The sequence below is a fragment of the Chelonia mydas genome, chromosome 7, assembly GCF_015237465.2.
Source record: "Chelonia mydas isolate rCheMyd1 chromosome 7, rCheMyd1.pri.v2, whole genome shotgun sequence".
Lineage (NCBI taxonomy): Eukaryota > Metazoa > Chordata > Testudines > Cheloniidae > Chelonia > Chelonia mydas.
This window is the reverse complement of record NC_057853.1, coordinates 118,217,633-118,234,500: the sequence shown is the minus strand read 5'-3', so window position 1 is coordinate 118,234,500 and position 16,868 is coordinate 118,217,633. Positions and strand designations below refer to the sequence as shown.

The window sequence follows — 16,868 nt, the reverse complement described above, 5'->3', positions numbered from 1 at the left end:
GGGGCAGTAACTCTTGCGTTATGAAAAAAAGTGCAAACACTAAGGGTGTCTATACTGCAAAGACAGACCCATGGGAGTGAGTCTCAGGAGCCCAGTTCAACTGACTTGGGCTCCTGCTACAGGGCTAAAAATAGCAGTGTAGATGTTTGGGCCTGAGCTTTGGCTCTGAAACCCAGTGGGGGAGGAGGTGGGTCTCAGAGCCCAGGCTCCAGGCTGAGCCCAAACATCTACACTGCTACTTTGAGCCCCATAGCGCAAGCCTGCATCAGTGGGCCTGGACCCTCACTGGTGCAGGCTTTTTTGGTAGTGTAGACATATCCATAGACAGACAAGCCAACCTTATTTTCCACTGCCCCTTGAATGAACAGCCACACGTCACATCTCTCCCGGCTCAGACCCAGCACAGCCTGGATTCAGGCTAGGTCGTGGGGTAAGAACAGCTTTAGTGGCACTGACGGATGAGCTCTTGTAGCCAGTGGATAGAGGACAGCCATCCATCCATGCTCCTCCTCCTGGGTCCCTCTGCAGCATTTGACACTGATGAGCATGAGATATTGCCATCTCACGCGAGGCAGGGGCCCAGGGAAAGACAAAAAGTGGTCCTTCCTGGAGGGACAGACCCAAAGAGTAGCAACGGGAAGCTCCACCTGTGCCACTTCTCCCCACCCCCCACATACGAAATTCCACAAGGATCAATTCTCTTTGGTCCTATTCAGCATCTACATGCAGCCATTAGTTGAACTAGTAAGAGGACAAGGACCTCAAGTGCCAGCAATATGCAGATGACACACAGCTCTACCCATCTTTCACCATATACACACAACCAAGCCACTACCACCAAGACGACCCAGTGTTTGGGTGAGATCAGCTCAGGGATGAGCAGCAGGTTGAATCTGAACCTGAGCGAGACAGATATTGGTGGGCAGAGGAAAGCACTATGAAGAATTTCACAGCCACAGTGCAGTCTCCTTTAGTGGGTGTGTTCTTCCAACAATCAGAGGTGGAAGTAAGCCGGTATGCCCCGGTATGGCGTACCGGCAAGAGCCGGTGCGCTGTACCGGGACCGGCTTTCCCAGACAGCAATTTAAAGTCTTGGGGTAGCGACGGCGGGGCTCTGGAGGGGATTTAAAGGGCCCCGGAGCTCCAGCCCCCGCTACCACCCTGGGGCCCTTTAAATCGCCACCTGAGCCCTGCCGCCTGAGCCCTGGGGTAGCAGCAGCGGGGGTCTAGAGGGGATTTAAAGGGCCAGGGCTCTGCTGCGGTAGCCTCTGCAGCTGGTAGCTCGGGGGTGATTTAAAGGGCCCGGGCTCCAAGCCGCCACTACCACAGTGGAGCCCCAGGCCCTTTAAATCAAGATTTAAAGGGCCCAGGGATTTAAGGCCATGCCTCTTCTGGCTGAGGCCATGCCCCCTGCTCAGGACTCCGGTGTACCAGTAAGTTCTTTAACTTACTTTCACCCGTCTTCAATCCATCTGCAGTTTGAGAGCGCACCTGGATTTCTCATTCGCAATGCTGTCTGCTATCTAAGGCTGACAAGACTCTTATCTAACCAGGCAGACAGTGACCCAATGTCTGTTGCATGTACGCCTTTGACACCTCCCATCTGGACTACAGCAAAGAAAGCTTTCTGCTCATATCTATCTCAGCTCTTAGGAAATTCCAGCCAGTACAGAAGGATATAGTACTTCTCAGTAACATGGGCAACTGCAAGCACATCAAACCTGCCCTTGTCTATGGGAAGCCAACGTAGAGAGAAGGGAGTCAAGATCAAGGTTTTAGTCCTTATCCTAAAGGAACTGTGGACTATATAGACATACCCCACAGCAGGGAGCATCCCAGCCTGGGTCAATAGACTCAGTGTCACAGTACTGCACTAAGAACAGCTGCATAAACATTTCAGCTCAAGAGAGGTGGACCTCAGAACTATTTTTAGTGCGATAGTGCAACCCTGAGTCTGCCAACCCAGGCTGGGAGGCTCACTGCTGCTGACTGTGCAGATGTACCCTCAGTGGCTTGGGCCCAGGAGAGCTGAAGAAACATCTAAAGCTCCAGGATTGAGTTAGTGGTAGAGAACTCTGCTCTTCTGGTACAAGGATAAAGCTCGTCTGTGCTTTATCCTTTAGTGCGGGAGGCAGAACTTTCCAAGACTGTGGAACAAACTTCCACAGGAACGAAGAGCCATCATGAGCCTCAGCGCTTTCTGCTCAAAATGCTTGTCACATTTCAATACACACAGAACAGTGTAGACAAAAAAGAAAAATATCCCATACCACTCACACAAATTCTCCCTGTGGAGAGAGGATCAGAGAAACAAGAAGTCATGGGACAGATGTTAGTCACATGAAGAACAGCTCTGGGTGGCTCAAAAGCTCATCTCTCTCACCAACAGAAGTTAGTCCAATAAAAGTTATTACCTCACACACCTGGTCTCGCTAATATCCTGAACCGACACGGCTACAACTGTAGCGCATACAGATGCTCATCACATCACTCGATGCTCAGCAGGAAGGCACTCAAGATGCTATGTAAGAATTTATGTTCTTATGACGTAAGAACTTGCTACTCTTGTCTCCACTAGTTTAGATAGGATTCCTAAGGGAGCACCATGGACAAGTTGGCATGAAGTTGAAGCTTCCTTTCTAAACAAATCCATGGAGTTTGAGGCTCTCCGCAACAGCGTCTGTCTCACTGGTATCCAAGCATTAAGTCTGCATTCCATGATTCCTCCATCCCACTCCCTGAGCCTCTCCCATTCCACACACCTTTTCACTCCTCAGACAGGAGAAGGACTAGCTGCAGAAGAACCTGGTTGCCTAGAATTGTTCGCTTTACTGCGCACAGTTCAGTCAATGGGGACAGACATTTACCTTGTCTTAGTCCCCAACTCCTCCCACCAGTGAAATGGAAAAACCCATGGAGTAAGGGCCACCCAGGAGAAGATAGTGATCCTGTATATTCAGCAGGCCACAGACTGTGTCAGGAGCAAACTAAAGTGGCATGAAATAAAAGATATCCTAGCAGTGCCTGTGTTTTCAGTAGCCTCAGGCAGATGGCCAAAACATCTCATTTAACCAAGTAGTTTAAAATCCGGTATACAAGAAGGATCAGTTTCCCTGCACCGAATTACTGCAGACAGGACTCAATGTGCCAGTTTGCTTAAATAGACCCACATCTCCACTGAACAGTAGTAATGCAAATCACACACACAATTCTTCCTCCTAAAGCCACAATGCTCCAACATTGCAAACTCAGACGTAGTAGGGCATTCACTGTAAATTGCGGAAGGAGGGTCACTCACTGTACTCCTCAGAAAGTTTGTACTGCAGAATTTGAAACCAAGGGCCTGAGGACAATATTGAACAGTTCTATAGAGGATCTGCCCTGGCCAGGACAGCTATACCAGAAACCGGAAACCTGAAGAACAAGTTGAACTTAAGACACAAACTCACCTATTCTGTTAAAGGTTCTCTGAGACCAAGAATTTTTCTGTGATTAACAAAGGTCTTCGACAGAGACCCTCAAAATGACAGGGTGCATAAAACTCTTGCTGATTTCAATGCAAGTCAGGCGCCGACATCCAGCTGAGATCTGAGCCTCAGCGTTTGATGCCAATAGATGCCGAACACCTGAGACGGGCCAAGCACCCTCAGATCCCACTGGCAATCGCCATCTTGCAGCACCAGGCAAATATTGCTCAACCCAACTAGTTTTTGTATGTTGCTGTGCTATCTGGCACTGGTTGTGCACACTTTCAAATCCCTTCTCTCATTAATTCCTTGCCTCCCGCACTATTTTTAAAATAAAGAGAAACACTTGGACAAAAATATTCTGGCAGCGCCTGCTGGATTTTGTTATTAATTCCATACAGTGATTACAATGGCTACATGTAGCCAAGGAGCTAATCTTAGGATAAATTATTTCTTCACAACATTCAAAATTACTGGAACAAATCAGATCAACAACTGAAGAGCAAGTTAGGAAATTCCATTTGACAAGACTGAGCAGCCCATCTACCCTCACTGACCCAGACCAAACGGCACACCATGACTTCCAGCCCACCATCTCTCTTTCTACATTGTTTTCCCACAACATAGGGAAGACAGGCAGTCATTGTGCACACGTGTTTTATGGAGACACAAAAGCGAGCATGTGCTTGAGGCTGCAGTGATCCATGTCACAGGCTGCAGAAGTCTTGGAGAGATTAAAACGCAAAGCCAGAGCTACATGGTCCTGGGACACTGATGCATCCTCAAGCAGATTTCAGCCTACAAAATATTTTCTAATTTTTGCTATTTTAGGTGTTTCAATTCTCAGATTCACCTGTTTAGCCTGAAACACTCCTCTCCAATGGGAGAGGTTCCCCCCACCCCCAACAAGGGAAGGGGAAAGTTTGAGACAGTGAAAGGAGGGTGAATAGCAGAGCAAGACTGAGGGCAGGTCTACACTTCAAATGCTGCAGCTGTAGCACTAGAGGGAAGAGATTACCTATGCCGATGGAAGAGCTTCTCCCATTGACGTAAGTACTTCACCGCCAAGAGGTGGTAGCTAAATAGGCGGGAAAATACTCCTGTTGATTTAGCACTGTCTACACTGGGAGTTAGGTCAGTTTAAATGCGTTGCTCGGGGTGTGGATTTTTCCTATCCTTGAGCAATGTGAATAGACCAACTTAATTTCCTAGCGTAGACTTGGCCTTCAGTTTTGCTTTTAAAAACTCTAACTCCCTCTTTCTCCTCCCACGTCAGATTTCAGTAGTGATCCTCAATTTTTTAACCTATCATTTACAAAGGAAATTGCATTTGATTAAGAGGTAGATGTTTCAGATGATTCCTGGTCTAGATGTATTCACTGGCAGGGCTGATCATCCTGATGGGAAGACCTAAATCCCAGACCCAGGGAAGACCCATAATTATCTGTGTTTCATCCACCCTAATCAACTTTCTGATGGGACTCTTTAGAGATGCAATTTAGCAAGTGTGAGATCATTTAGAGCTGTCCCAGTTAGGACAGCAATAAAAGATATAGGCTATCAACAATGAACTATGATGGGATAATCCTATTAGTAATAGTCCTAAGTGCTAGCCCTGTTCAAGATCCTATCAAGGGAGCAGCACCCATAAGAACAAAGGAAGTTGGGCACCAGTCTATACTGAGACTCCATGACTACAAACTGTCATTCCCATGTAAAGATCACAAGGGCAGCAAGCTAGGGCTAGACTCTCAACTTCAGCTCTGAACAAAACAGGTTTCCACTACATGAGCTAAAAGGAGAGCTCCAGTGTAGCAAAACCCTTATCCCTACTGTGCATCAGCTCCTAGGTACGGACTATAGGACAACTTCACTCACACAGCCATCTCTGTCCCTTTGGGGATCTTTGGTTTGTAACAGCGATGAAGGATTAAGCACAGAAATGTTAGCCTACTACAATCATATTCTCCATACCATCAGCCAAAGCCCTCAAAGAGAACAATTCAAATAGGAGTCAAGAAAATAAACCTCTCACTAAAGAGATGTTATAGAACAGAAGATGGAGAAGAGGTGTGTGAGAGAGGAATGGAAAAAAAAGTTTCCCCATGGATGTTATTTATACCTATTACCCCTAACAGGAAGAAGATATCCTGAGATGAGTTTCATTAAAAAAAAAAAAAAAAGAACCACCCAAAACTCAATTCTAGTGGAGCAAGTGCTTAACTGTCAGCAAGTGGCAGTTGAGAAACACTAGAGGTTAGATTAAGTCCATAGAACACATATGACCGGGGTGGCCAAACTTACTGACCCGCCGAGCCACATATAACAATCACCAGAAGTTTAAGAGCTGGGGCGCACCTGACAGGGCTTGGGGTTTCAGCTCCACTCCTGCTGAAGCCCTGTGCCCTGGCAGACATGCCCTGTGGCGCTGAAGCCCTGAGACCCCCCCCCCATCCTGCTGGGTAGACGCCCCTACCTCACCACCCCGCTGCAAGCGGAGGTCCCGAGCTTCCCTTCACCCCAGACCCAGTCTGGTAGGTGAAGAAGGGGAGGTGCGCACGTGGAGGAGGAATATGTTGATGGCAAGGTTCTCAGGCTCCATCCACAAACCTAGATCAGAAATTCCACACAAAACCAAACAAGGCATTAAAGTGTTATTACACCGATTTCATTAGTTTTTCCAAGTAGACACCTCATTTCAAGCAACAGGGGTAAAATGCTCACAGCTATTGTTTTCGAGCCATCTGCAGCCAGGTGAATAAACATTAGGATTAACTTACAACCGTTTTAAAATTAAAGTCAATTTAGAACACTCATGATTTAAATTGGGCTTTTTAAATTCACGTCAAGAGTTCTATGTACATATGGATAGTCTTAAATTGCTAGAGTGGATGTTACATACTTGTTTCTTTCATTTCCTAATTGTAAATAAAGTTTATACAGCAAGTTATTTATTTATAAGTTTCACACTTGAAATGCTCACCCATACTGAAAAAGAAGTCCAAAGCATCAATACCCTTATTGTAACAGCATCAGAAACTGACAGATAAAAATTTATAAGCAAATTGCTATATTCGCAGCCAACACCTATCACATCCTAAAGAATGTTTTTTAAAATCCTGTCTGCCTACCAAAAAAACACAAAACACCAACAAAAACAAAAAACTTCCTCTGCTTTCTTGAGCTTTATCCTCAAAAACACCCAAACAAAAAAAACCCTACAACACAACTTTGCATGACTGATGCAGCCATAAATATTTGTCTCTCCTAACATAAGTGACATCTTGAGCCATGATACTAGGATAGAAATGAACCCTATAAAACCAGACTGCGTTCAAGCCTACTGTGTGACACCAAACAGCTAGGACTAATTGCTGAGCAAGCAGCAGGTTAACCAACTACACTTTCAGGGAACTTGCCAAAGTTTTATGGCCAAATGGAGTCTTCATTATGGAACGACTCGGAGGTTCATGCCAGCTTCCTCTTGCCCCTAGCCACCGATTATGCCAGGATCCAGATGCTTTTGTTATGAGGCTTGGACAGATCCGACAACAGCTTCTGGCATGAGGCAAGCAAGAGGAAGAGGGCAGAACCAGCTTACCCTAGGAATCTCAAATTTATTTTTGGCCAGCCACACAACAGAATAGCTCCTCTTAGCTTACTCACCACCATAGGGAACTGATGTGCCCTACAAATGCTTTAAATCACTTTAACCCTTAGCATACTGGCTCATCCTAAGCAGTTTCACAGTGCACAGATGAGAAATTGCAGGGTTTGGATAATGCGTTAATCTAATTTGCTGTGTGCAATGCTGTGTGCAAATAGCCAGTAACAGATTTAAAATACTATCCTTACTTTGATTCAGAAAAAAAGCCAAACGGGACACCGGCACAGCACCGGTGCCTGTTTGAATGATAATGGATGTCAGCTGCTTCTCTTATACTTGGGAATATGGAAATTTGGATATACAAAGGAATTCCTTCCCCTTTTGCCTCATAGGGCCTTGGGAGAGACCTAATAGGGATCATCCATTATGAACACATGGGATGTGTCCACCTGTTCCATTCCTTGAAGTTGCATTGGTGCCCTTTAGGCACTGATTGATGACAGTCCTTCAAGGCTGCTATAGTTTAGTGACAGCTAATTCCTCCCAACCGAACAGTTCAGAAGCAATTTATTGCACCTGATATTCTGCAAAATAGGCATGCATATCCCAAATAAGAGCAAAGGTTACTAGTTTAGATCTAAAGAAAAGGAGGACTTGTGGCACCTTAGAGACTAACCAATTTATTTGAGCATAAGCTTTCGTGAGCTACAGCTCACTTCATCGGATGCATTCGGTCTGGATCAGCAGTTCTCAAACTGTGGGTCGGGACCCCAAAGTGTGTCACAATCCCATTTTAATGGGGTCACCAGGACTGGCTTAGACGTGCTGGGGCCTGGGGCCAAAGTCGAAATCTGAGTCCCACCATCCAGGGCGGAAGCCCAAGCCCCACTGCCTGAGGTCAAAGCCAAACTCTAAGGGCTTCATCCCCAGGAAATGGTGCTCAGGTTGCAGGCCCTGTCTGGGCCTGAAGCCCTTAGGCTTTGATTTTGGCCTCCACGCCCAGGGCGGTGGGACTCAAGCTTTGGCTTTGACCTACCCCCATCCCCGCTCCCAGGACGATGGCACCTTAGGCAGGCTCAGGATTCAGTCCCCACTCCTGGGGTCGTGTAGTAATTTTTGTTGTCAGAAGGGGGTCAGAGCGCAATGAAGTTTGCATGATCCAGACCAGGGGTTCTCAATCAGATTCATGCAGGCAGGTCTTTGTCTGTGCAGAACCATAATCACTTCAGTGACGTTCCAGCCATGCAGATCTGATGGCAGGATTGGAGCATATGTAATTGAACTCTGTTTGGGGCAAGGACTGCCTTTTAGTTCTGTCATTATATAGCGTCTAGCACAATGGGATTCTGGTCATTGACAGGTCCCTAGGTGCTTCCATAATAAAATAATAAATAGTGATAATAAAGCCACACACTAGGCATGTAGCTCAAAAACCAGACAGCGTCAACATAAAAGTCACTTTCTTGCTCTCCTGTACCAGTGCAAAGAAGCTGTATGTCAGTTCAGAACACCACAGAGACACATTTAAAGCCAGTGTCTGAAAATTAAGAGCTGGGCAAACATTCATTCATTAAGTTCTGAATCCATCCAATCTCCCTTCCCTGCCCTCCCCCTCAAAGTGTGGGCTGATTTGGGGTCTGAATAATGAACATGTGTTTGAAAAGGCAAGCGGCAGTCAATGGTGTCTCCAGCATTCATAGAATTCCTATTGTGTCTTCCATACTTGTATCAGTGCTCCAAATGCAACAGTTGCAGAATTCCAGCGGGACCACACTGTGCATAAGTTAATATTCATGGCTAAAAGCCTTTTTACAGCACACCATCTAGTCAAGCCTCAAGGCTTGTTTACTGTTCATTTTTTGCTGGAGGGCTGTTTATATTTTTTTACTGCATGTTGTGGGAGGGATATGTGCTTTTTGCACTTATTGGGAAGAGCTGCTTTTTAAATGCATGTTTTTAAGCAGTTTTGTCATCTTAAAGACTCTGGCCACATATGCAATAAAAACTATTTTTATTTGTCCTATTATCTGTTCAAATGTTGTCGTAAGGTGTGCCTTTAGGAAAGGATGTAATTGCCAGCTAAACAATTCTCTCACTAGGTGCATCTTTTAGCCAGTTCATGAGGTTAGTTGAGTTAGCTCAAGTGACCACAAGTTGTAATATTCAGTCTCCGTTCCATAATATTTAACTCTGAAAATACAGTTCACCAATTTGTTTTAAAGTGGTGAGGGACAAAGGTTAGAGTGAAAATTTCCTTGACTTCGTAAAGAGATTTAATATGGAGATTAAAACTTTAAAAAACAAAACCGTCAAAAGACCCCACACAGTTATTTTTAATTATTCATTATTTTGAGGATACTATATTCAGACGGAGTCTGGCGATCATACTTTATTTGTAACTAAGTCAACATGTCAGAGTGGGTTCGTATAAGCATTTTACCTCATTTTGTTGTTCTTAATATGAAAGAACCCAATTCATTCCAAACGCCAAGAAAGTTAAACCAGTTTGTTCTAAAAGATTTGCACGCTATCAATCCAAATGCAGTACATTAAATTGATGCCATATGAGCGCCCAGATCTCTTGCCCCTTGGGAGAGCTGTCTGGACAGTGGTCTCAGCCACATGGAAAGGGGAAAATGGAGCATTTCTGTGCCACCCTTGGCCATAGAGACATTTGCCAGAAAGTGGCACCTCCTCAACTAAGGTGTAGCAATAAAAAGGGAATCCCAGAACTTTGCTAAACCCCCAACATCAAAAAGCATCAACCAATATCATACACTAAAATCAATAGCAGGCACTGAAGCAAAGGGCCAACAAGCGATGCTATCATACCCCCTGGGGAGCTTAGTACCAAAAGGTGGGAGCTGGGTAATGAGAGTGGGAGAAGGTGAAACACACACAGACACAGAATTCAAAGCTCTGACTGGACAGGGACTCAGGAGAATGTCAACTCATTGGCATCCTATTTGTGGCTCCGCAAAGAAGGGGTAAGGTGGAAATGGTAGCTGACGTTACAGGATACCTTGGTCCTACTGCTCAGTTTCCTCTTTGAGCTCGCAGCGACCAGCGCGGACCTCCATTCCCAAGCGGCAGGAGGGGAAAAGGAGAGGGGTTTTCTAACTACCTACCCAATTGTTAGTAAGGAGGACTATCATTCCCTTTGTATAATCTGGTAAACTGAGGCAGAGGGTCAAACTCCTCCCTAGTATAAGTAATGACAGAATTACACCAAGAAGGAGGAGTGCAGCTCAAGGAATAAGGCCTAGATTAGTGGTTTTCAACTTTTCACCCAAATGGAGATGCAGACCACTTTGGAAATCTTATACAGTCTGCAGATCTCCAAGGGTCCGTGGACCACACGTTGAAAGTCACTGGCCTCGACCGAAGATATTTAGGAACCTAATTCCAATTGATTTCATTTGGAGTTAGGCACTGGACCTAAGTGACATGCTTGAGGTCACACAGCAAGTCAGTGTGACATTTAGAACAGAAACGAGTAGACTCCTAGGCTGTGAAACCTCAAGGTTAGGAGTCTAGAACTCCTGGCTTCTGCCACTAATAGTCAGATGTAACAAGGACCCACTTTAAAAATAAAAACAAAGTCTCTGCAAAATCTAATTGTTCACAGGCATGCTTTAATTGGGGCTTTTTAAGACAAGGCCCTTCTCAGTGTTCAAAACACACAAGCTGCAGTTGCTCTTTAGTTCACAAAGAAGTGTTCACTTTAACTGAATATGGATAATGCAGGCACGGTCAACACCTATGAAATGAAAGTGGCACAGCAATGCTTGCCCCAGACTCCTCATGTTGGTCTTTGTGTTAATACAGAGGCTTGCTGAGGGCTTTTAAACAACTTCTTAATTGTGACTTCTTTTTTTGAAGAGAAGTATCAAAATTTAGGTTCACAAGCTTGTGAACAAGGAAGCTCAAAAGAAGCATTTCCTTGGTTAATGAGCAATGGAAATGCTTATCGTAAACAATTCTTCTTTTTGCAAGATTGGCAACCCAAACATTGCAGCATTGGGTTAGGGCACGAAGTGAAACAGAAAAGAAAATAATTCCCTCCAATCTACGAGAAATGCAGTGTGAAGCGACAGCAAAAAGTGACCGGTACATTGGATATGTTCTAATAATCTAAAAATGTAAAAAACTAAACCTGGAATTTCAACCTGAGTGTCACTTTTGGGGGTGGGGAAGGGAGAGAAACAAAAACAAAACACCACAGCATGTCCTGGAGCGCCTTAATCTTTGCCATATACGTTTATGTTTTATGGAAGTCTGAAAGAGACCAGAGTTACAAGATAAAGTATGTATCTTAACATATCATCTAGTGATCTCAACATGGGCCTGTGAGCTAGGAATGCAAGGTTTGAACCCCAGTTTTAACACTAACTAGATGGGGAAATCCAAGGCTACCAATAAAAGGAGAATGCCATTTACTAACCTACTTCCTAAAGGTGTAAAGAGAACTGACTGGCCCACTTAAATCACATGGTTAATATTGTTGCTAAAAGGGGTGTTGAATGTAATAATTTTATTCTAGAGTGGGAGAGGTTTTCAGATACAATATAATCCAGATACAGTTTTTGTAGAGGGTTAGAATGATAAACTGCCACACGCATGCTATGATTTATGACGGCAAGCCAGTACCTCATTGGTTCTACCATAAGCATAAGGTATCGCTTAATTCCCTAGCAGGGATTCTAAATAACACTTCCATCCTAGGCTTGTGTAGGCAACAGGCTGCTAGTTTCACACAGCACTATCAGTGAATCCATAGGACAGCAGAGCCAGGTGGCAGCAGCCCATTAGTGTATTAGCTTACTGCAGAAGGGAAGCATAAATCATTCATAATTTAACTGACCAATCAATCCAAGCAATGCCATTCTCTGAGAGGAGTGTGACCTTTTTTATTCCCAAGGGGTCTGCATGGTAGGTAGGGAACTTGGAACTACCATAATACCACTTTAAGGGGGGGGGGGGGGGGAGGAAGGCCACACCCAGACCAACATTTCCAGAAGTGACTATTGATTTGGGGTGCCTAGTTTGAGGTACATTACACTTGATGTTTTCAGTAGTATCACGCACTCAGAACTCCCTGCAGATGCTCAGAAGCTCCGAAGCCAAGGCCTACCACCTCCAGTTTAGGGCAATCAAATTGAGTAACCTCTAATTATAGGTCACTTTTGAAAAACTGTCTGGAAAAAATATCACTGCAGGCCATAAGGGAGGGAGAGACAGAGGATTGGATTTATATTAGGTTAGGTAATAACTTTTATTGGATCAACTTCTGTTGGCAAAAAAGAGAAGCTTTCCAACTCTTCCTCAGGTCATTTATATTGTCAGACTGGAATTACGAAAGGTAACAGCTAGGATACAAAACAGACACCCCAACCACAGCCTCTGAACCAGTCTATACCCCAAAGTTTGGGGCAAAGCTCACACTGAGGTAACTCACAAGGCAAGACTATTTCAAGCACAACACAGGATCTCTCAGGAGAGGCAACTTGGCAGAGCGGGTGGCCACAAAATAAGGCTCAAACTGAAAGAGAATAGTATCCCTACTCCCCCATAAAGAAACCTGACAGTGCTTGGATCATGCGCAGGTACAAATAGAGCAGAAAGAGGACGTAAATTTAAGGCAGCTGCCTTCTTGGACTGGGGAAAGCTCTGTATAAGTGCAATCAGCAGGGGGCTAGTCATTTTTGTTTCAAAGGCAGTTTAATATAAAAGGCAATTTTCTCTCTGCACAGCTATATTGTCTGTTTGATGCCTCTGTCTCCAACCGTCTTGTGCAGGAAAGAGTCAAATCACCATACAATTTCATGCAACAGGAGGTAAATGGAAGGCTCTTAAAAATCTCTCTACATAGCCATGCATTATATGGAGAATCTGGTCTCTTACCTGATTTTCTTTTTGAGGATCCATATTCCCTGAAAAATAGGCAACAACAGATAGACATGGTTAGTGTTTGGAATGTGGGGAAAGAAAAGGGTGTTTCCCAGACTCCCACCCATGCACTCAAGGGCTCATCCTCTGCTTTCCCTCCTTTAAACTGGAGGCTAGGGCTGCAAGGCATTGACACACACAGACTTATACACCCTGATCAGCAGCAGCTCGTCAGCACCAGCAGCTGGTGCTCCTGCAGCACTAGGGGGGCCAATGGACCATGTGATCCAAGACAGAGCAAACCATCTACAACCAGCAAAGCAGGGGAGAAGAGTGGTCATTTCCCCCCCCTTTCAATCGAAGTATTTAATGCCCCATTGCTGAATTAACCCATTACATTCCCTTACAGAGGTAAAAGCAAGTCAAACACTTTCTGCAAAGGTGCGGTTGCTATAGGCATATCGTGCATTGCTCACAGTCCCTTCATTTCAAATGCTAATTAACATCTGCATAAACCCCAGCCCCTTCTGGTTATCTCTGTCAAACACTTGTCCTCTCTTTAAAGAGGAAAACTTAGTTCTTTTTTTTTGTTGTTTTCAAGATAATGTGGCTTTTCTTCTGGATCTACAAATTGAAGGAAGCTAGTGCCTTTGCTCACAGAATAATATGTGGAAGTGCTAGAAGTTGCTATCACAGAAAAGAGGAAGAAAGTGCTGAACAGAGCTGGGAGAAATTGGAAAAAATTGTTTTAGAATTAGAATGAGGGTGGAAAATATTTAATTATGGTAACTACTTCTTCCCACTCTCCCAGTGTCCTATCTGTATCTGTCTCTTAAACACTGACCGTGAAACGGGATGTGTAGTCAGGAACCAAGGGTTGCCTGCTACAGATGCCACTGGAGGACTGAGGTCTTTGTCAATTCTTTGGGTAGCGACTGGCTTGTTTATTATCTCTTATACAGCACTGTGTATTCTATGGGGACATTTAAAAAAGCTGGGAAACACCAAGTATCCCAATGCTGATTATGCAAAATTCAGAATATTTGGGAGATAATCTGATAATCTGAAATGTTGGCATGCTCCCTAAAATCAGAAATGTGCATAGAAATGAATTTGGTTTTCCCAAATGTTTTGGATCTACCCCCAGGACATTTGGATAGCCAGGATTTACTGCTGGTGAAGAAGAAAAATCCCAGTTTCTTTTTGGGTCTCTTCAAATTTTCCAGTCTCACGTATTTCTATGAAACAGTGTTCCCATCAGTCATTTTTTCAATTGTATTTGAGGCAAAGCCCCTATCGTTCATAAACCAACTGGTTTTTGCCCAGAAGCAACATTGTTTTTCGTCCACTGTCACAGGGATATACTGTGGGGAGGGGGCTGGAGCACTACATACTTCATCTATTCTGAGCTGCCCATTAAGGTACGTGCCAACCCAAGCTTTCCTTTATTCAGTGACCGTTTTAGCCTACCAGCTACACGTCTTTCATCACGACACCCACTGTGGTCAAGGCTGCCATGCTAGGAGTCTCTGTGGCACGCAGACTAGTGCTTAACAGCAGCCACCAATCAGTTCCTCGTCACAGACCCTACTACTCGCCCACCCGGTTTTGACAGTGGGCCCTTCTTTACTGATTCCGGACTGGGGAGGCCTCTAAGCAGCCAACCAGCACCACTGCGGTCTTCGAGACAATCCAAGCTGCAGTGCAGATCAAACAAGGATACAGATTGTCAAGGAGTGTCCGTGAATGAAATTCAGTGGTGGGCTCCGAGAGCTCCACTTGGCCACTAGGAATGCTATTGCTTGGCTCGGCGAATACGCAAACGCTATATAAATATGCTCCCTGGGAAGCTGTGGACAGCTCCTATAAGTGAGAGTTACTCTTGGGCCACCATTGCACTCCATTCTTGGTGTGCAGAAGTGATGAGTGCCGTACAGGCATTGAACCAGAGCTTCCTCGGAGTTACACAGGAAAGTCTCCACAGCACAAACCAAACAGCCAGGCTCACAAGCAGAGAGGTGTAATAGATTCACACTCTGTGGATTGAGCACAGAGGGGGGGGACACAGGACACAAATGACTGGGTTGCACAAAATTTTTACACATTTTTCATGAGTCATTAACTAGAAGGTGAAAAAATCTAAATTCCAAGTATCTTTCCTTTTGGTTATGAAAATTTTGCCCACCTCCAGTCCTGAATCCTTGGTTCTGAATGTGGTATAGTCCATATATGCCATATATCCCACCCCCACCCCCAGGAATTCCCACAAGTGCCCACTGTCATACTGGGGGGCAGCGTCACTACACACTCCATCTATTCTGGGCTCCAGATTAGCTCCAGGGAAAGCTGTGGGCAGCAGCTGTCAATTAGAGTTCCTTTTGGGCCACCATTACACCCTGTTCTTCTAAGCTGCATCCCCATAGCTGTGCCAATGAGGAGCCTCAGCTCAGACGCAGACCCTGTATGGATCTCTTGGAGGGACTTTCATACTGGAGGCAGATTTCACACAGAATCAGACAAACAGACGTGCATTTGCTTTATATGATATTCCCATGGCATACGGGCTAATGGTCAAAGTGGTCTGAATTTAAGCAAGTCTGTCTTCCCCAATGCTCATTTTGGTCCCTTCTCCTGATTCCTGCCTCTTGCACTGAAGTTGCTAGGACTGGTCCTGTCAGGTGCACTCAGGATCTTCCACGCTCAGTGACTTCAGTGCACGACTGAGTCTGTGATGCTGAATTTATCCCTTTGTAATAGCATCCATTACAACAGACTGAAGAAACAAAACAGGCGTCTGTGGCTTCACTATGGAATCGGGATGGAGATGCAGGGTGTTAGGGAACATGGGCCCATTGTATATTCAAACTCTTCAAGGCCCTGCACTGCTCACTCCCTCCTTCACTGTGGGCCTGATTCTCCTCTCACTTGCACCAGGTTCACACTGGTGTTACTACACCAACTCCAACTAAGTATTGCTGATTTACATCAGTGTGAGATCAGAATCAGGCTCCATGTCTCTTTAGTCACCCCTTACTGCCTTGCTCGTGTCTCATGCTATGTCAATGCACACTGATGTTCCTTTGGTCTCCTCCATCACCCCAGCGCTCACACCCGGAATGGCCTCTTCGCTCCGGTGTACCACACAACTTTACTCTCCTTCAGATTCTTCCCCAGAACTCACTTCTTCCCATTAGACATCAACCCTGTCCATGTTCACACTTAGCCCTCTCCGCTACGCTTTCTTTATTGCCGTACCTTGTTGTGTTAAGTCTAATATAAGTCCCAACCCTGGAAAAAGGTTACTTTATGTGTGTGAATAGTCTCACTGAATTCATGTACACTTTCCCATGTGAATAAGCATTTGCAGGAGCAGTGTCCTAGCTTGTACGCAGCAGGTCATGGGAACCTGCTATTCTAATGTGCCTGCTAAGGCACCATGCTGGCTTACGGTGCTCTGTTATTGTTATTATTAGTTGTGTTACGGTATTTCCAGGAGCCCATAATTGAATGTCGGGGCCCACTGTGTTAGGGGTGCCACGCACACATAGTAAGAGTCTCTGCCCCAAGGAGTTTATAATCTGAATTGACAAGACAGACAAAAGATAGGACAAAGGAAATATTAATGGCCCACTTTGCTGAGGGGGAGCCGAATAAAGTGATTGCTCAAAGTCTCACAGGAAATCTCAGGCAGAGCTCAGGGCAGAACCAGATCTCATGGGTCCCAGTACAGAGCCTCAATCACAAGACCATCCTTCCTGAAGAAATAAAATAATAATTACATAAAAACATTTTCTTTTAACCCCCATCTTCTCATGGCTCAGATGAAATGGACACAGAAACCAGTCATCCTGGTGTAGGTTTTGCTGAACAGGTTTTGACTTTGGTTTTCCTGTAATAGGTGAAGT

The 16,868-nt window shown here is 45.0% G+C and overlaps 1 protein-coding gene across 7 annotated transcripts in view; it reads right to left on the bottom strand.

Moving 5' to 3' along the window:
- Positions 1 to 16,868, bottom strand: part of SH3PXD2A (SH3 and PX domains 2A) — a 388,309-nt gene that overhangs the window by 127,088 nt on the left and 244,353 nt on the right. For all 7 annotated transcript variants that reach the window (XM_043551930.1, XM_043551931.1, XM_043551932.1 and 4 more), the window contains one exon: positions 12,979 to 13,007. In XM_043551930.1, coding sequence (XP_043407865.1) covers positions 12,979 to 13,007 — 29 coding nt within the window. The remainder of the gene's footprint in view (positions 1 to 12,978; positions 13,008 to 16,868) is intronic.